At 52.1% G+C, this 19,837-nt stretch overlaps 1 protein-coding gene across 1 annotated transcript in view; it reads right to left on the bottom strand.

The window, feature by feature from the left end:
* sdr42e2 (short chain dehydrogenase/reductase family 42E, member 2) overlaps nt 1–19,837 on the bottom strand; it is a 43,955-nt gene extending 24,118 nt beyond the window's left edge. Inside the window, exons 1-6 of the mRNA XM_072479807.1 lie at nt 19,670–19,837; nt 15,893–15,981; nt 12,775–12,781; nt 11,901–11,971; nt 7,642–7,756; nt 2,890–2,965 (exon numbers count right to left, since the gene is read on the bottom strand). Coding sequence (XP_072335908.1) covers nt 2,890–2,965; nt 7,642–7,756; nt 11,901–11,971; nt 12,775–12,781; nt 15,893–15,981; nt 19,670–19,837 — 526 coding nt within the window. The remainder of the gene's footprint in view (nt 1–2,889; nt 2,966–7,641; nt 7,757–11,900; nt 11,972–12,774; nt 12,782–15,892; nt 15,982–19,669) is intronic.

The raw sequence follows: 19,837 nt of genomic DNA, 5'->3' as shown, positions 1-19,837 counted from the left end.
CTCAGGAACCCCCATCCATTCTCCCCGGGACAAACCGATGGTTCTCTCGGATCGGGGACCACACCGAAGCCTCTGCCTCCCCCCTGTGGAGTCTCCACTGCCTCCAAATTTTGAGGGTCGCCGCCACCACTGGACTCGTGGAGTACCTTGTCGGCGGGAGCGGCAGCGATGCCGTCACCAGCGCTCCCAGGCTCGTGCCCACACAGGACTCCATCTCCAGCCTCTTCCACACCGGCCCCTCCACCTCCATTACCCACTTGCGTATCATCGCCACATTGGCAGCCGAGTAGTACCCACACAGATTAGGTAACGCTAGCCCCCCTCTGTCCCTACTCCGTTTAGGAACACCCTTCTCACCCTCGGGGTCTTTTACACCCATACAAATCCCATGATGAACCTACCGACCCGCTTTAAAAAGGCCTTAGGGATCAGGATGGGGAGGCACTGGAATATAAAAAGGAACTTCGGGAGCACCGTCATCTTCACCGACTGTACCCTACCCGCCAGGGAGAGTGGCGACATATCCCACCTTTTAAACTCCTCCTCCATCTGCTCCACCAGCCTCGTCAAGTTGAGCTTGTGTAGGGCCCCCCAGCTCCTGGCCACCTGGGTCCCTCGGTACCGAAAACTCCTTTCCGCCCTCTTCAGTAGAAGCGCGTCTATCCCCCTTCCCTGGTCCCCTGGGTGTAGCACGAATAGCTCACTCTTCCCCAGGTTGAGCTTTTCCCCGGAACCGTGTCCTCCACCCTCGGGATCAGCGCCCCGCTCAAAACGAAGAAGTCAATCCGGGAGTAGGCTTTATGGACGTGGGAAAAGAAAGAGAATTCCCTGACCCCCGGCCTAACAAACCTCCATGGGTCCACTCCTCCCACCTGGTCCATAAACCCCCTCAATACCTTGGCCGCCACCGGTCTCTTACCCGTCCTGGACCTGGAGCGGTCCAATGCTGGATCCAATACCGTATTAAGTCCCCCCCCATGATCAAGCTCCCTGCCTCCAGGTCTGGAATCTGGCCCAACATGCGCCGCATAAATCCGGAATCGTCCCAATTCACCAAGACCACCCTCACCCCCTGCAGCTTACCACTCACCATCACGTACCTACCTCCATTGTCTGCCACGATGCTCAGCGCCTCAAACGACACTCGGTTCCCCACCAAAATCGCCACCCCTCGATTCTTTGCGTCCAACCCAGAGTGGAAAACCTGCCCTCCCCACCCCTTTCTCAGCCTAACCTGGTCTGCTATCCTCAAATGCGTCTCCTGGAGCATGACCACATCTGCCTTCAGTCCCTTCAGGTGCGTGAACACACGGGCCCTCTTGACCAGCCCATTCAGGCCTCTCACATTCCAAGTTATCAGCCGGATCAGGGGACTGCCCCCGCCCCCCCCCCCCTGCCGATTAGCCATCTCCCTTTCTAGGCCAGCCACGTTCGCAAGCCTCCCGCACTCTCAATTCCCCCCAGTGGAAGACCCCCGCCCCGACTCTCTCTTCAGGCTCCAGCTCCCCTTTGGCCAGTGCAGCAGCAACCCAGTCCCCCCCCAAAAGCTAGGTCCCCCCTAGCTGCGTTGCTCAACCCATAGCACTCCCGTAAGTCAGCTGACTCCGGCCACTCCTGCCACTCCATCGACCTCCCCAGTGTGATAATTTCCACCCCCCCCTCTTGTCCATCGGTGGGCGCTGCTCTCCAACACAACCCCTCCCCCCGACCCCGCCCCCTTCCTTCCCTAGTGCGGGAAAAAGCCCGCGCTTTCCACAAAGCCGGTCCCGCCCCCTCAGGCGCAGCTCCCTTTCACGGCCTGATCCCAGCTACCCCACCTCGGGCCTTCCCTCTCCCCTCCCCCCCAATGGGGCCCCCTCTTCCAACCACCGACGCCCGCACTCTCACCAAACCCCCACTACGAACCATTTCACCCTACCCCACCAAGCACCCAAAAAGAAAACCGTACCAAACAGAGCAGAACACCCCCCCCCCCCAAAACACAACAATCACATCGATCCCCTCCCGACATCCCGTCGCAACCGACCCTCAATCAGAGTCCAACTTTTCGGCCTGGATAAAGGTCCATGCCTCCTCCGGCGTCTCAAAGTAGTGGTGGCGGTCCTTGAAAGTGACCCACAGTCGCGCCGGCTGCAACATTCCAAATTTCACCACCTTCTGATGCAGAGCCGCCTTAGCCCGATTGTACCCGGCCCTCTTCTTGGCCACCTCCGCGCTCCAGTCCTGGTATATCCGGACCTCTGCATTCTCACACCTGCTGCTCCGCTCCTTCTTTGCCCACCTTAGGACACACTCCCTGTCCACGAAGTGGTGGAACCGCACCAGTACCGCCCACGGCGGCTTGTTGGGCTTGGGCCTCCTCGCCAGGTCTCGGTGGGCCCCCTCCAGCACCAAGGGCCTCGGGAAGGCCCCCGCGCCCACCAACGTGTTCAGCATCGTGGCCACGCATGCTCCAACATCCGACTCCTCCACTCCTTCCGGGAGACCCAGAATCCGCAGGTTCTTCCTCCTCGACCGGTTCTCCATGTCCTCGAACGTCTCCTGCCATTTCTTATGCATCGCCTCGTGCACCACTACCTTCACCGCCAGGATCTCGTCCTCATTCTCCGAGGCCTTTTGCCGCACCTCCCGGATCGCCGCCCCTTGGGCCTTCTGGGTCTCGAGCAGCTCGTCTATCGAAGCCTTCATCGGCTCCAACAGCTCTGCCTTCAATTCCGTGAAGCAACGCTGGAGAAACTCCTGCGACCACTGTGCCCACGCTGCCTGGTCTCCACCCGCCGCCATCTTGATTTTCCTCCCTCGCACTTTTCGCTGCTCCAAAACTACTATTTGGGATATTTATTATGTGACAAGTACTACATAAATGCAAGTTGTTGTAGAGACACATACCTTTCAGAGGACTGCCATCAGCTGCCAGCACCATCTGATCAGCGACAGCTTTAGTCCTGGAGTAATGATCGACATGCTGGGATGAAAGCTACAACAGGAAATTATACGGAACATTTAGGCAGCCACATTGTCACTTTGAAAATGTACATCTTTTTTCTGCAGCTTTCCTTCCTCGCTTAGATGCCCTCTGTACCATTCACTGGTCCATCATTTCAGAGGGTACCATGGCAATTGGCTTCACCTCTGATAACAGCAGAGGCAGTGAAACTGCCCGCTATCCAACCAACAATTAGGATCTTGCTGCATGCAAGATGACTGCCGCATTTGTAGCTGTAATAGTCATTGCATTTCAGAAGAAGCCATTTTGTGTAACACACTTCGAAACATCTTTCCAGGACCATAGAGGTTTCACGATCAGCAACATCCTGTTTATAGCCACTTACTCCAAACAGCTCCTCTCTTCCCCCTCTTTTAAAAGTCCTGTCCTCCCATTCAGAACCCATCCGGTGCTGTCTTAGACTTAGTGAAAACAAGCAAACCCTCATAGAGGGGTTGGGATCCATTGGTAAATGGACAAATGAATAGGTGAGGGGTGGGAATCTGGATGGAGAGCAGGTGAAAGGGAGTCTGGATGGAGAGCAGGGGGTGGGGGAGTCGGGATGGAGAGCAGGGGGGGGGGGGGGGGAGTATGGATGGAGAGCAGGGGGGGGGGGGTCTGGATGGAGAGCAGGGGGCGGGGGGAGTCTGGATGGAGAGCAGGGGGGGGGAGTCTGGATGGAGAGCAGGGGGGGTAGTCTAGATGGAGAGCGGGGGGGGGGGAGTCTGGATGGAGAGCAGGGGGGGGCGGGGAGTCTGGATGGAGAGCAGGGGGGGGAGTCTGGATGGAGAGCAGGGGGGGGTAGTCTAGATGGAGAGCGGGGGGGGGGAGTCTGGATGGAGAGCAGGGGGGGGTGTCTGGATGGAGAGCAGGGGGGGGTGGAGTCTGGATGGAGAGCAGGGGAGGGAGTCTGGATGGAGAGCAGGGGGGGGGGGGGAGTCTGGATGGAGAGCAGGGGGAGGGAGTCTGGATGGAGAGCGGGGGGGGGGGAGTCTGGATGGAGAGCGGGGGGGGGGAGTCTGGATAGAGAGCAGGTGAAAGGGAGTCTGGATGGAAAGCAGGGGGTGGGGGAGTCGGGATGGAGAGCAGGGGGGGGAGTCTGGATGGAGAGCAGGGGGAGGGGGGAGTCTGGATGGAGAGCAGGGGGGAGGGGGGAGTCTGGATGGAGAGCGGGGGAGGGGGAGTCTGGATGGAGAGCGGGCGGGGGGGGGGAGTCTGGATGGAGAGCGGGGGGGGAGTCTGGATGGAGAGTGGGGGGGGAGTCTGGATGGAGAGCAGGGGGAGGAGTCTGGGTGGAGAGTGGGGGGGGGTGGATGGAGAGTGGGGGAGGGGGTGGATGGAGAGTGGGGGAGGGGGTGGATGGAGAGTAGGAGGAGGGGGTGTGGATGGAGAGTGGGGGAGGGGGTGAATGGAGAGTGAGGGGAGGGGTGGATGGAGAGTGGGGGAGGGGTGTGGATGGAGCGTGAGGGGAGGGGTGTGGATGGAGAGTGGGGGGAGGGGGTGGATGGAGAGTGGGGGAGGGGGTGGATGGAGAGTAGGGGGAGGGGGTGGATGGAGAGTGGGGGGAGGGGGTGGATGGAGAGTAGGGGGAGGGGGTGGATGGAGAGTGGGGGGAGTGGGTGGATGGAGAGTGGGGGGAGGGGTGTGGATGGAGAGCGGGGTAGGGGTGTGGATGGAGAGCGGGGGAGGGGTGTGGATGGAGAGTGGGGGAGGGGGTGGATGGAGAGTGGGGGAGGGGTGTGGCTGGAGAGTGGGGGAGGGGTGTGGATGGAGAGTGGGGGAGGGGTGTGGATGGAGAGTGGGGGAGGGGTGTGGATGGAGAGTGGGGGAGGGGTGTGGATGGAGAGTGGGGAGGTGTGTGGATGGAGAGTGAGGGGAGGGGTGTGGATGGAGAGTGGGGGAGGGATGTGGATGGAGAGTGGGGGAGGGGTGTGGATGGAGAGTGGGGGAGGGGTGTGGATGGAGAGTGAGGGGAGGGGTGTGGATGGAGAGTGAGGGGAGGGGTGTGGACGGAGTGTGGGGGAGGGGTGTGGATGGAGATTGGGGAGGGATGTGGATGGAGAGTGGGGGAGGGGTGTGGATGGAGAGTGGGGGGAGGGGTGTGGATGCAGAGTGAGGGGAGGGGTGTGGATGCAGAGTGGGGAAGGGGTGTGGATGGAGAGTGAGGGGAGGGGTGTGGATGGAGAGTGGGGGAGGGGTGTGGTTGGAGAGTGTGGGAGGGGTGTGGATGGAGAGTGGGGGAGGGGTGTGGATGGAGAGTGGGGGAGGGGTGTGGATGCAGAGTGAGGGGAGGGGTGTGGATGCAGAGTGAGGGGAGGGGTGTGGATGGAGAGTGGGGGAGGGGTGTGGATGGAGAGTGGGGGAGGGGTGTGGATGTAGAGTGGGGGAGGGGTGTGGATGCAGAGTGAGGGGAGGGGTGTGGATGCAGAGTGGGGGAGGGGTGTGGATGGAGAGTGAGGGAGGGGTGTGGAGGGAGAGTGGGGGAGGGGTGTGGATGCAGAGTGGGGGAGGGGTGTGGATGGAGAGTGGTGGGAGGGATGTGGAAGCAGAGTGGGGGAGGGGTGTGGATGGAGAGTGAGGGGAGGGGTGTGGATGGAGAGTGAGGGGAGGGATGTGGATGGAGAGTGGTGGGAGGGATGTGGAAGCAGAGTGGGGGAGGGGTGTGGATGGAGAGTGAGGGGAGGGGTGTGGATGGAGAGTGAGGGGAGGGGTGTGGATGCAGAGTGGGGAGGGGTGTGGATGGAGAGTGAGGGGAGGGATGTGGATGGAGAGTGAGGGAGAGGTGTGAATGGAGAGTGGGGGAGGGGTGTGGATGCAGAGTGGGGGAGGGATGTGGATGGAGAGGGGGAGGGGTGTGGATGTAGGGGGAGGGGTGTGGCTGGAGAGTGAGGGGAGGGGTGTGGATGGAGAGTGAGGGAGAGGTGTGGATGGAGAGTGGGGGAGGGGTGTGGATGCAGAGTGGGGGAGGGATGTGGATGGAGAGGGGGAGGGGTGTGGATGTAGGGGGAGGGGTGTGGATGGAGAGTGAGGGGAGGGGTGTGGATGGAGAGTGGGGGAGGGATGTGGATGGAGAGGGGGAGGGGTGTGGATGCAGTGTGGGGGAGGGGTGTGGATTGAGAGTGAGGGGAGGGATATGGATGGAGAGGGGGAGGGGTGTGGATGGAGGGGGGAGGGGTGTGGATGGAGGGGGAAGGGGAGTGGATGTAGGTGGGAGGGGTGTGGATGTAGGGGGAGGGGTGTGGATGGAGAGTGAGGGGAGGGGTGTGGATGGAGAGTGGGGGAGGGATGTGGATGGAGAGGGGGAGGGGTGTGGATGCAGTGTGGGGGAGGGGTGTGGATTGAGAGTGAGGGGAGGGATATGGATGGAGAGGGGGAGGGGTGTGGATGGAGGGGGGAGGGGTGTGGATGGAAGGGGGAGGGGAGTGGATAGAGAGTGAGGGGAGGGGTGTGGATGGAGAGTGGGGGAGGGATGTGGATGGAGAGGGGGAGGGGTGTGGATGGAGAGCGGGGGAGGGGTGTGGCTGGAGATTAGGGTGTGGGGTGTGGATGGAGAGTAGGGGAGGGGCGTGGATGGAGAGTAGGGGGAGGGGTGCGGATGGAGAGTGAGGGGAGGGGTGTGGATGGAGAGTAGGGGGAGGGGTGTGGATGGAGAGTGAGGGGAGGGGTGTGACATGAGAATGGGGGAGGGGTGTGTTTGGAGATTGGGCGAGGGGGTGAATGGAGAGTGGGGGAGGGGTGTGGATGGAGTGGGGGAGAGGTGTGGATGGAGAGTAGGGGAGGAGTGTGGACGGAGAGTGAGGGGAGGGGTGTGGATGGAGAGCGGGGGAGGGGTGTGGGTGGAGAGTAGGGGGAGGGGTGTGGGTGGAGAGTGGGGGAGGGGTGTGGATGGAGAATGGGGGGAGAGGTGTGGATGGAGAGTGGGGGAGGGGTGTGGGTGGAGAGTGGGGGAGGGGTGTGGATGGAGAATGGGGGGAGGGGTGTGTTTGGAGATTGGGGGGTGAATGGAGTGTGGGGGAGGGGGGTGAATGGAGTGTGGGGGAGGGGTGTGGATGGAGAGTAGGGGGAGGGATGTGGATGGAGAGTGGGGGGAGGGGGTGAATGGAGAGTGGGGGAGGGGTGTGGATGGAGAGTGGTGGAGGGGTGTGGATGGAGAGTGGTGGAGGGGTGTGGATGGAGAGTGGGGGAGGGGTGTGGATGGAGAGTGGGGGAGGGGTGTGGATGGAGAGTGGGGGAGGGGTGTGGATGGAGAGTGGGGGAGAGGTGTGGATGGAGAGTGGGGGAGGGGTGTGGATGGAGAGTGGGGGAGGGGTGTGGATGGAGAGTGGGGGAGGGGTGTGGATGGAGAGTGGGGGAGGGGTGTGGATGGAGAGTGGGGGAGCGGTGTGGATGGAGAGTGGGGGAGGGGTGTGGATGGAGAGTGGGGAGGGGTGTGGATGGAGAGTGGGGGAGGGGTGTGGATGGAGAGTGGGGGAGGGGTGTGGATGGAGAGTGGGGGGAGCGGTGTGGATGGAGAGTGGGGAGGGGTGTGGATGGAGAGTAGGGGAGGGGTGTGGATGGAGAGTGGGGGAGGGGTGTGGATGGAGAGTGGGGGGAGAGGTGTGGATGAACATTAGGTGCAGTGAAAGCAGGTCGAGAATTATGAATATAGCAAATACCTTGTCAAGTGGAACAAATGGCAGAGTTTCCTCATCACTCTGGTGAATCTGTTCTTCAAAGACCACATTGACAGTGCTGGTGTATATTAAACTGGGAAATTTCCATGGAGGCACACTAGAAATAAAGAAAACAAGCCTGTACGATTAAAGATGACCAAACTGGAATCCAATGGTGTGGAGCTGACGTTGTTAGGTGACTGGGCTCGATGACGTTTTAAGGTGATACCTGGGAGCTAATCAAGCGGGCTGCTATGCCCTGGATGGTGTTGAGCTTCTTGAGTGTTGTTGGAGCCGCACTCATCCAGACAAGTGGAGAGCATTCCATCATACTCCTGACTTCTACGTTGTAGACTCTGGGAAGTCAGGAAGTGAGTTACTCGCCGCAGAATTCCCAGTCTCTGACCTGCTTACATGGAATCCATAGAATGCCTACAGTGCAGAAGGAGGCCTTTCGGTCTATCGAGTCTGCACCAAACCTCTGCCAGAGCACTCTACCTAGGTCCACTCCCCCGTAACCTTACTTAATTGGAAGATCTGTGGGGCAATTTTATCATGGCCAATCCATCTAACCTGCCCATATTTGGACTGTGGGAGGAAACTGGAGCACCTGGAGGAAACCCACGCAATCACAGGGAGAACATGCAAACTTCAGTCAGTCACCCAAGGCCAGAATTGAAGCCGGGTCCTTGCAGCTGTGAGGCAGCAGTGCTAATTACGGTGCTACTGTGCCACTTCGTAGCCCAGTATATCTTTTAATTTGTTTTAGTTAATTTAGGGTACCTGATTATTTTTCCAGTTATGGTGCAATTTAGCGTGGCCAATCCACCTACCCTGCACATCTTTTTGGTTGTTGGGGCGAGACCCACACATATGGGAGAATGTGCAAACTCCACACCGACAGTGACCCAGGACCGGGATCGAACCCGGGTCATGAGGCAGCAATGCTAACCATTGCGCCACCGTGCAAGTGGGTCGGTGCAGACTTGATGGGCCAAATGGCCTCCTTCTGCACTGTATGTTCTATGTCTATGTTAAAAATGTTGTCCAGGTCTTTCTATATCTGGACATGGACTGCTTCTGTATCTAAGGATTTGCGAATGTGAACATTGTGCAATCATCAGCGAACATCTCCACTTCTGAAGATGGTTGGGTCTTGGATATTACCCCGAGGAACTTCTGCAGTGATGTCCTGGGACTGGGGTGACTGACTCCAACAACCACAACCACCTTCCCCTGATCTAAATATAACTCCAACCAGTGGAGACTTTTCCCCCTGATTCACATTGACTTCAATTTTGCTGGGGCTCCTTGATGCCATACTCAATCAAATGCTGCCTTGATGTCAAGGACAGGCACACTCACCTCACTCCTGGAGTTCAGCTTTTTTGTCCATGTTTGGACTAAGTTAGAAGCTGAGTGTCCCATGGCAGAATCCATACTGAACGTCATTGAGCAGGTTACTATTGAGCAAGTGCCACTTTCCTGGTGATTGAGAGCAGTTCTAATGGAGTGATAATTGGCTGTCTGCTTTTTGTAAAAACTTTCCAATTAAGGGGCAATTTAGCGTGGCCAATCCATCTACCCTGCACACCTTTGGGTTGTGGGCATGAGACCCTTGCAGGCACGGGGAGAATGTGCAAACTCCACACGGACAGTGGCCCAGGGCCGGGATCGAACCCGGGTCCTTCGCGTGTGAGGCAGCAGTGCTAACCACAACCAATCCACAACCAATGGATCAGATCTAAGCTCTGCAGTCCTGCCACATCCAGTCTTGAATGATGGTGGCTCCTCAAATATCCCCATCCTGGATGATGTGCCACCGTGCCGCCCCTTGTGTGCAGGACAGACACGTGCAAATTTCCACATTGCCGGGTAGAAACCAGTGTTGTAGCTGTACTGGACCAGCTTGGCTAGGAGTGTGGCTAGCTCTGGAGGACATGTCTTCAGTATTATTGTCGGAATGTTGTCAGGGCCCATAGTCTTTGCAGCATCCAATGTCTTCAGCTGTTTTTTGATATCACATGGGATGAATCAAATTGGCTGAAAACTGGCATCTGTGATGCTGGGGATCTCTGGAGGAGGTCGAGAACGATCACCCACTAGGCACTTCCGGCTGAAGATTATCGCAAATGCTTCAACCTTTACTTTTGAATTGATGTGCTGGGCTCCCCCATCACTGACGATGGGGATATTTGAGGAGCCTCTTCCTCCAGTCAATTGTTTAATTGCCCACCATCATTCAAAACTGGATGTGGCAGGACTGCAGAGCTTAGATTTGATCCATTGATTGTGGGATTGTTTTGCTCTGTCAATCACAAGCTGCTTTTGCTGTTTGGCGTGCAAATAGTCCAGTGTTGTAGCTTCACCAGGTTGACATTCATTTTTAGGCATACTCTCCTGCATACTACATTGAACCAGGGTTGATCCCCTGGCTTGGTGGTAATGGTAGAGTGGGGGATATGTCGGGCCATGAGGTTACAGATTGTGGTTGAGTGCAATTCTGCTGCTGTGGATGGCCCAAAGCGCCTCATGAATGCCCAATCTTGGAGTTGCTAGATCTGTTCAAAATATATCTCATTTAGCACAGCGATAGTGCCGCACAACATGATGGAGGGTATCATCAATGTGAAGATGGGAAGTCTCCACAAAGTCTGTGCAGTGGTCAGTGGTACCAATACTGGCATGGACAGATGCATCTGCAACAGGCAGATTGATGATGACAAGGTCAAGTAGGTTCCCTCACCACCTGCCAAAGATCCGGTCTCACAGTTATGTCCTGTAGGACTTGGTTAGTAGTGGTACTCTTCGTGAAGGGCATTGCAGTCTCCCAAACAGAATACACTCAGTATCCTTACCACCCTCAGTCCTTTTTTCTCATGGTGTTCAACATGGAGGAGTACTGACTCATCAGCTGAGGGTGGACGGGACGTGTCAATCAGCAGGAGGTTTCCTTACCCATGTTTGACTTGATGCCATTTGACTTCATGGGGTCTGGATGTTGAGGACCTCCAAGTAAACTCTCTTCTGACTGTGTACTGCTGTGCCATCGCCTCTAGTCAGACACCTGTTGATGGGTCAGGCTGGCAATGTCTGGGACATTGTCTGTAAGGTATGATTTGGAGTGTATGACTACGTCAGGCTTTTGCTTAATTAGTCTGTGAGAAAGCTCTCCCAATTTTGACACAAGCCCTCAGATGTTATTAAGGAGGACTTTGCAGGGTCGACAGGGCTGGGTTTGCCATTGTTACTTATGGTGCACAGGTTGATGCCAGGTGGCCTGTCCAGTTTCATTCCTTTTTGTAGACTTTGCAGTGGTTTGACACAACTGAGTGGCTTGCTGGGCCATTTCAGAGGACATTGGAGAGTCAATCACATTGCTGGGGGTCTGGAGTCACATGTAGGCCCGACCAGGTAAGGATAGCAGATTTCCTTCCCTAAGGGACATTAGTGACAATGTTTCATGGTTACCATTAGACTAGCTTTCCAGATTTATTAATTGAATTTAAATTCCACCAATTGCTCTGATGGGATTCGAACCCCTGTTATGATAGCTTGGACCTCTGATCACTAGCCCAGTGACATTACCACTACATCACCACTCCCCCCCCCCCTACAGCCTCAGTGTAATGTCTCTTCTGAAAGATGGCATCTCTGATAATGTAGCACTCCCTTCAATATTGCACTGACGTGCCAGTTTAGATTATCATAGAATTTACAGTGTAGAAGGAGGCCATTCGGCCCATTGAGTCTGCACCAGCTCTTGGAAAGAGCACCCTACCCAAGGTCAACACCTCCACCCTATCCCCATAACCCAGCAACCCCACCCAACACTAAGGGCAATTTTGGACACTAAGGGCAATTCATCATGGCCAATCCACCTAACCTGCACATCTTTGGACTGTGGGAGGAAACCGGAGCACCCGGAGGAAACCCACACACACACACGGGGAGGATGTGTAGACTCCGCACAGACAGTGACCCAAGCCGGAATCGAACCTGAGACCCTGGAGCTGTGAAGCATTTGTGCTTCACGGGAGATTATATGCTCCCTAAACTATATCTGTCTCTGTGTGTTTCTCTCTCCTCCTTGGAGGCCCTGTTTAAATCCCACCTCTTTGACGAGGCCTTTAGTCACCCCTCGTAATATCTATTTCTTTGTCTTGATATCCATCTGATCAAATTACGCTTTTTCAAAGCACCTTGTAACACTTTTGTAAATTAAAGATACTTTATAAATGCACATTGTATCCAGGAAATACATTGGATTCTCACCATCAATAACTTGTCTTGTTCCTCCAACGTTCACAGATTCAATTTGCTCACTTTGAAGCTGTAAAATTAAATAGCAACACTTGACTTAAAACAAATTCTAAACTGCAAAGGCATTGTAGCTCACCGAATGATTCCTCAACTAATGACTCATCCGTTGTCATCCCTCCCCTCAACAAGAGGAATTAATCTTAATTTTAAAAAGAATCTCTGTTAAACCTTCACTTCCCTGGGTCAATCTGAGCATCATTCACATTCATCAACAACTGTTTCTATCCAGTGTGCAAGCTTTTTTAACCTATATTTGGTGTCACCCAACCAAGATCTGCCTTCTTTGTTTAACTTTTGAACCTCTTGTTAATTTCCTGCATTCTGGATCTTTGGATCTACAGACATAGAAGGGTTAATGATAATGCTGTGTCAGTCAGCCCGGAAACTCCTCAGTGAGTATCTGAATCAACACCTATTTCAGCTGTGAAAAACACTTCGTATTAGTGACAGGATCTGTTGCCTCATTCACACTGAGTTGCTTTCTCAAAACGCAGCACTGAGCAAATATATTTCCCCAATGTACAATCATTTTATATCACACTATTGTACTATTAACTTCAGGAACCTGGCGAGCTTATTTATTATACCGAGATGCACACTAGTTCAGTATATAATCTATTGAATTGGCAATATCATGTCCTTTTTGAAATTCAAATTCTGTCATAATGTACCCAGGACTCGGACAAAGAGAGGAGTTAGTTCACCCCTCCCAGTGTGCACTACTTGCCCCCGTCTTGTCACCAAATCTGCATTTAACAAGAAGGGTGTGGAAATGGAGAATAAATCAAGACCAAAAAAACTTCTCAATGCCACTCTTTCCCTGAATTACAACACAGTCCTCCTGCACCCATTACAGCCAATCAAAATTCCACTATTCAGGCCAATCAGTACTATTACTTCATAGCCAATATTCAATTTAAAATGTTCACTGTTTTTCTCTCCACAGGCCTGCTGAGTATTTCCAGCATTTTGTGTTTACATTCCCGATTTTCAGCATCTGCAGCATTTAATTGTTTTATTAACATCCGTGTCTCTGAGTGAAAGGAGGGACTCGTCATCTCGGTTTCCTGCTCCTGATCGCAACCAAGTGAACGAGGAGAGGATTGAACTCATCTGGGATGCCTCACATGGTGGGCCAGCCTGCCAGCCCTTATTGATGTGTGAGGATTGATGACTTGGGAAAGCTCTGGCTCCCCGTGAAATCAATCCGGCTGCAAATCCTTACCCTCTGGATCGGAGCCAAACACAGAATCTGACCCTCCTTCTAATGAGGTCACCAGCGACAAATTAAGAAATCATCAGATGTTAGACAATGCCTGCCCTCCACAAACAGCCACTCTTCAATTATTAAAAGATTATTTTCCAAAACGGCCAAGCACCTTTCAGGGAACTGCAGAGAAACCGAGGAGCTGCATTAACATTTCATGAAGGAGTGTAATTTATTAGCTGTTTGAGTGAAGATAGCGGAACCACAGAGTGCAGTAAACAGACTACACTTTGGTTCAGAGAATTTATGTCAAATGATATTCTTCTATTCCTGGAGATCCCAAGCCAACAAGTTAATTTACAAAAGGAATGGTATAGGACAGAAAAAGAAAGGCTTGTATTTCTATAGCATCCTTCACAACCTTGGCATGTCCCCAAGTTGGCTTTACAGCCAATCAATTACTTTTAAAGTATTGTCACTGTAATGTAAGAAACAAGACCGCCAATATTACACAGTAATGAGCAATGAGCAATTTGATAATGACCAGATAATGTTTTTGTCATGTTGATTGAGGGATGAATATTGGCCAGGGCCAATTTGACAAAGGATCATGCAGACTCAAAACGTTAGCTCCATTCTCTCTCCACAGACGCTGTCAGACCTGCTGAGATTGTCCAGCATTTTCTGTTTTTGTTTCAGATTCCAACATCCGCTGTAATTTTCTTGCATAGACCCACTTTACATTCCTCTAAAGAATTCCCACCTGGACGGGTAGATGGGGCCTTGGTTTAATGGCTCGACTGAATGGCAGCACTCCTGACAGGATAGCACTCTCAGGGCTCAGTGAATAGCACTCTGGCCTCTAAGTCAGACAATTGAGGGATCAAGCCCCACTCCAGGACTCGAACACAAGATCAACATGAACACTCCACTTCAGTGCTAAGGGGTTGCTGCATTGTCAGTGGTGCCGTCATTCAGAAGAGGTATTAAACACTGTCTCCGGAACCATCGGTTTGTCCCAGGAAGGATGGACGGGGGGTTTCAGAGCTGGCATCGGGCAGGGATCAGAAGGATGGGGGACCTGTTTATAGATGGGACGTTTGCGAGCCTAGGGGCAGTGGAGGAGAAGTTTGGGATACCCCCGGGAAATGCATTCAGGTGCATGCAAGTGAGGGCGTTTGTGAGGCGGCAGGTGAGGGAATTCCCGTTGCTCCCGGCACAGGGGATTCAGGACAGGGTGATTTCGGGTGTATGGGTCGGAGAGGGCAAGGTTTCGGCGATATATCAGGAGATGAAAGAAGAGGAGGAGGCTTTGGTAGAGGAGCTGAAGGGAAAATGGGAGGAGGAGTTGGGGGAGGAGATTGAAGAGGGTCTGTGGGCTGATGCCCTGAGAAGGGTTAATTCCTCTTCCTCGTGTGCCAGGCTTAGCCTGATACAGTTTAAGGTTATTCACAGAGCGCATATGACAGGGGCGAGGCTGAGTAGGTTCTTTGGGGTGGAGGACAGATGTGGGAGGTCCTCAGGAAGCCCGGCGAACCACACTCATATGTTCTGGTCGTGCCCGGCACTGGATGGGTTCTGGAGGGGTTTCGCGAGGACTATGTCTAAGGTGGTGAAAGTCCAGGTCAAGCCAAGTTGGGGGCTGGCACTGTTTGGGGTGGCGGACGAGCCGGGAGTGCAGGAGGCGAAAGAGGCCGGTATTCTGGCCTTTGCGTCCCTGGTAGCCCGGCGGAGGATCTTGCTATTATGGAAAGACGCAAAGCCCCCCAGTGCGGGAGCCTGGATAAACAACATGGCAGGGTTCATTAAACTGGAGAGGATAAAGTTTGCCTTGGGAGGGTCTGCGCAGGGCTTCTTCAGGCGGTGGCAACCGTTCCTAGCCTATCTCGCGGAGCATTAGAAGGAGGTCGGTCAGCAGCAGCAGCAACCCAGGGAGGGAGGGGATGGGGGGGGGGGGGGGGTGTCTCTTTCAGGGGAGGGGTATATGGGTGGGCGGGGAAGGGGTTTTTCCTAGGGGCACTTGAAAAAGGAAAAACATAAACATATGGGAGAGTCAATATGGGCGTGAGGAACCCATTGTACAAGTTCTGTATTATGTTGGATTGATATGTTTATGTTCTGTTCTCTTCATTCTCTTTCTCTTTTTTGTTACGAAGGGGGCGGGGGGTTAATTGGTTGAAAATTTTTGTTGAAAAACTGTGAATGAACATTTTTTTTTAAAACACTGTCTCCGGGAGAATGGCACCAAGTGAATTGTTCATTCAGAGAGCCGATGCATGGGGCCAAATGACCTCCGAATTTGGCAATTAAAGTACTCCATTGGTAGTAAAATACTTAGTGGAATTCAAACTCACAGTCTTCTAACTCCAAGGTTTGAATGCTAACGACTGAGCCATTGCTCATGGCAGGACACAAGGAATAGGAGTTGTTACGTTGGGTTGCAAGCACGTCAGGAGTCCCCAACCACCACCTGAGATCAGACCTTAGCCCCCTTCCCCCCTCCCTTTTAACCTACCGGCTTCAGGGATGAAATACTAATTGGACCTGGTCCTCATTAACCAATATTTCTCCCTTTGCTGACTCTGTCCAAGGTCCACTAGGGGGAAATTTACCACCAACCTCCCAACTACCGAGGTATCATTTGAGAAACCAATGAGACCTACGATCAAGTACCTGAGATGAAAACCCTCCTCCTTCCCCATTACCTGAACATGGCTGCAACACTCACCTGACATGCCATAGGATGCAGCGTGGTAAACACAATCGACCCCCTCACAGGCCTGATACAAAGCATCATAATCCCTAATGTCACTCTGCAAAATGATGGGAATTGTTTGTGTTGATCAATTGCCCTGGTGGTTTTAGAATTTTAGAATCAAGGGTAGCTAAGCAGTTTATTAGATCCCTGGGACAGACAATTAACATAGATATGCAGACAAAATATTAAACAAACTAGTAGGATAGAGTGGTTCAGAATTCTGAGGGTTTTTTACTCTTCTTTTATAAATTTACAATATCCAATCATTATTTTCCAATTCAGGGGCAATTTAGCATGGCCAGTCCACCTACCTGCACATCTTTGGGCAGTGGGGGTGAAACCCACGCAGACACGGGGCGAATGTGCAAACTCCACACGGACAGTGACCCAGGGCTGGGATTGGACCCGGGGCCTCAACACCGTGAGGCAGTAGTGCTAACCACTGGGCCACCGTGCCACCCACGCCAATTCAGCTTCAACATGTGGATCATAGAATCATAGAATTTACAGTGCAGAAGGAGGCCATTTGGCCCATCAAGTCTGCACCGGCCCTTGGAAAGAGCACCCCACCCAAGCCCACACCTCCACCCTATCCCCATAACCCAGTAACCCCAACCAACCTTTTTGGATACTAAGGGCAATTTAGTGTGGCCAATCCACCTAATCTGCATAGCTTTGGACTGTGGGATGTTCTATTATCTCCAGTAAAGGGCAAGGGGACATTGGTGGGTAATCATGTATACCCGAACATTTTATATCTATGAAGCAGTAATCATCTGAATAAAGGAATGATGTACTAGAAATAGAATTCCTACAGAAGGAGGCCATTCGGCCCATCACACTGCCCTTCCGAAAGAGCACCCGACCTAGGCCGACACCCCTGCCCTACCCCATAACTCCCCCCAACCTGCACACCCTTAGACTCTAAGGGGTAACTTATCATGGCCAATCCACCTAACCTGTACAAAGAGTTTTTGACAAAGAGTCATCGGACTCAAAATGTTAGCTCTTTTCTCTCCCTACAGATGCTGCCAGACTTGATGATATTGTCCAGCATTTTCTCTTTCGTTTCAGATTCCAGCATCCGCAGTAATTTGCTTTTAACCTGTACATCTTTGGACTGTGGGAGGAAACCAGAGTTTGCACATTCTTCCAGTGTCTGCGTTGGTCTCACCCCCACAACCCAAAGATGTGCAAGCTAGGTGGATTGGCCACGCTAATTTGCCCCTTAATTGGAAAAAAAAAGAATTGGGTACTCTCAATTTATTTTTTAAAAAGAAAAAAGAAATTGGAGCTGAGGGGGGAAGACAGCTGTTTGATTAACAGCCAAGTATCATCCAGTCAGGTGACAGAGAGTCTGATTGCTACCCAATTGGTTGTGGGAAGGTGGGTGTCTGTGAGGCTGGAGCATGTCAGGCAGCCAATAGCAGGAGTGTAGAGGTGGGACTCTCTGAAGGTGGACATGTCCAAAAAACAAATGTGGAAATTGTGCGTTGGGTGGGTGGTGGCGGGGAATATTTAGTAGCAGAAGGTCATGTGATGAGATCAGGAATATCACAACCAGAATTGGCAACACGAGTTAGAAAGTGCTCAACATCTCAGAGGGACAACAAATGATATACAAGGTGCTGGGGGCTATAAAACAGTCACATCAAGGAGGACAATAAGTTATGGATGAATCACAAAAGGCTCTAACACTAAACAGATACTCTGAAATTTTGTCCTAATTACTTTAGAAGGGGATCACAGAAATGTTATCAGGCTCTTTCCTCAATGGGATTTCGGATATCTTTATTAGTGCCATAAGTAAGCTTACATTAACACTGCAATGAAGAATCCCCTAGTCGCCACACTACAGCACCTGTTTGGGTACAGGGAGGGAGAATTCAGAATGTCCAATTCACCTAACAGCACGTCTTTCGGGACTTGTGGGAGGAAACCCACTCAGACACGGGGAGAACGTGCAGACTCCGCACAGACAGTGACCCAAGCTGGGAATCGAAGCTGGGTCCCTGGCGCTCTGAAGCATCAGTGCTAACCACTTGCTACCGTGCCACCCGATATTATGGGGTGGACAGCAGAGGCTCCAGGGACAGCCCTAATGTGCTGAGAGGCCTTTGTTCATTCTTATGTACGTACCACCTACTCCTGCAAAATAGATGTGGTCAGCCCTTGGTTGCCTGGCTTCCAGAACATTGAAACATTTGGGTTTCATCAATGCAAGGAGCCACAAATGGGAACAAGTGAACTCATTTCAGACACAGCAGCAAGACCATTCAGAAAGTCACTTCAATTAAATTAAAACTTTTATACAGAAAATGAAGCTATTTTGATTCATTCATGTAAATGAAGCAATGAAACATAATGATTGTTTGCCAACACTAACGTCAGCTTTCACTAACTCCCTTGTTCGGTAATTCTACAGTATGTTGCAGCAACAATATTGTTCTGCTCTTAACTGAAGATAATTTAATTTGGAGAAAGGCCATCAATGAAAGTAACTATCATTCTTCTAACAACACGCATTGCCTCCCGAGCTAACTGTGAATCCATTTCAATTAAGTCAACATTAACAGCAAACATGGGCATGTACCTTTGATCTGTTCTCCAGCTTAACTAACAAAGCCCTAGGACCAATCTACAAGTTTCCAGTAAATACAATGTGATCCATATTTGCTGGTAATCGATTTAAGAGGCTGCATTGAGTAGGCCTATGCTTTAATTTCTCTCTTGGTGGCTTTCAAGGTGTTAGTTATGGTGCAAAGCACTGTCCCAGATCAATATAAAAAATAATTCTGAAGATGCTTCAATATACATCATGCAGCGGAAATAATGTGCAATTATCTGGTGACTTTCACGACAACTAACGAGAAAGGGCACATTTATGGTAGTCAGGTGGGAACTGTGCTGGACCTCAGAGTGCTTGAAAGTCACAAGACATTTAGAATATAGAATTTCTACAGTGCAGAACAAGGCCCTTCGGCCCATCGTGTCTGCACCAACCCTCTGAAAAAGAACCTTACCTAGCACCCCCCCCCCCCCCCCCGCCCCCCCAATTCCGTAACCCCACCTAACCTGCACATCTTTGAACTGTGGAAGGAAACCAGAGCACCCGGAGGAAACCCATGACAACACGGGGAGAAAGTACAAAATCCACACAGACAGTCGGAATTGAACCCGAGTCCCTGGTGCTATAAGGCAGCAGTGCTAACCACTGTACAGGGGGGAAGATCATTTGGCCCATATTAGCCCATCCATACATCCAAAAAGACCCTCTAGTCCCAGTACCACAACATCAAATTATTTCAAATAATCACAGTGCTTCTGTCTCCCAGCCTACCCACAGTCCATTCCTGTATTGATCACCCTTTGAGTGAAGAATTTCCTGTCGTAAATGTGAATTTGTTCTTTCTCTCAATCAAATCTTTGCTTCTTGCCCAACGGTGTCAATTTAATTTGAAGTAGATTTATCTGTTTTACCTAATTTTATATTGAATATATCTCTATGAGACCTACCCTCACTGCTGAAATATCCACCTCCATTCTCTCTCTCATACCTGAATCCTTCGATGTTGAAGATCAATCTCCTTTTACTAACATCTACATGCTGCAGAAAACAGAATTCACAACTAAAAGTATAGGGGGATATTATGCATGGTTAAACGAGGAATGTGAATGTGTTCATTATCCTCGAAGTCTGACTTCATTGTAGTTAATGTTGAGCAGTGAAATAACTAACCTACCTGTAAGACGACAGCTCCTTTGGGAGGACACCATCTTGATTTGTGTATGTCAACAAGGATAACAGACACGTCAGATTGGGCAAGGGTGCAGCCTAGCCTGTACCCAAAATATCCAGCACCCCCTGTCACCAGAGCACTCCTGGAATCCGTCCTGTTCGGCCGTCTCAT

The sequence above is a fragment of the Scyliorhinus torazame genome, chromosome 17 (genome assembly GCF_047496885.1).
Source record: "Scyliorhinus torazame isolate Kashiwa2021f chromosome 17, sScyTor2.1, whole genome shotgun sequence".
NCBI lineage: Eukaryota > Metazoa > Chordata > Chondrichthyes > Carcharhiniformes > Scyliorhinidae > Scyliorhinus > Scyliorhinus torazame.
Note: the sequence above shows the minus strand (reverse complement) of the source record. Positions and strands in the feature narration are given on the sequence as shown.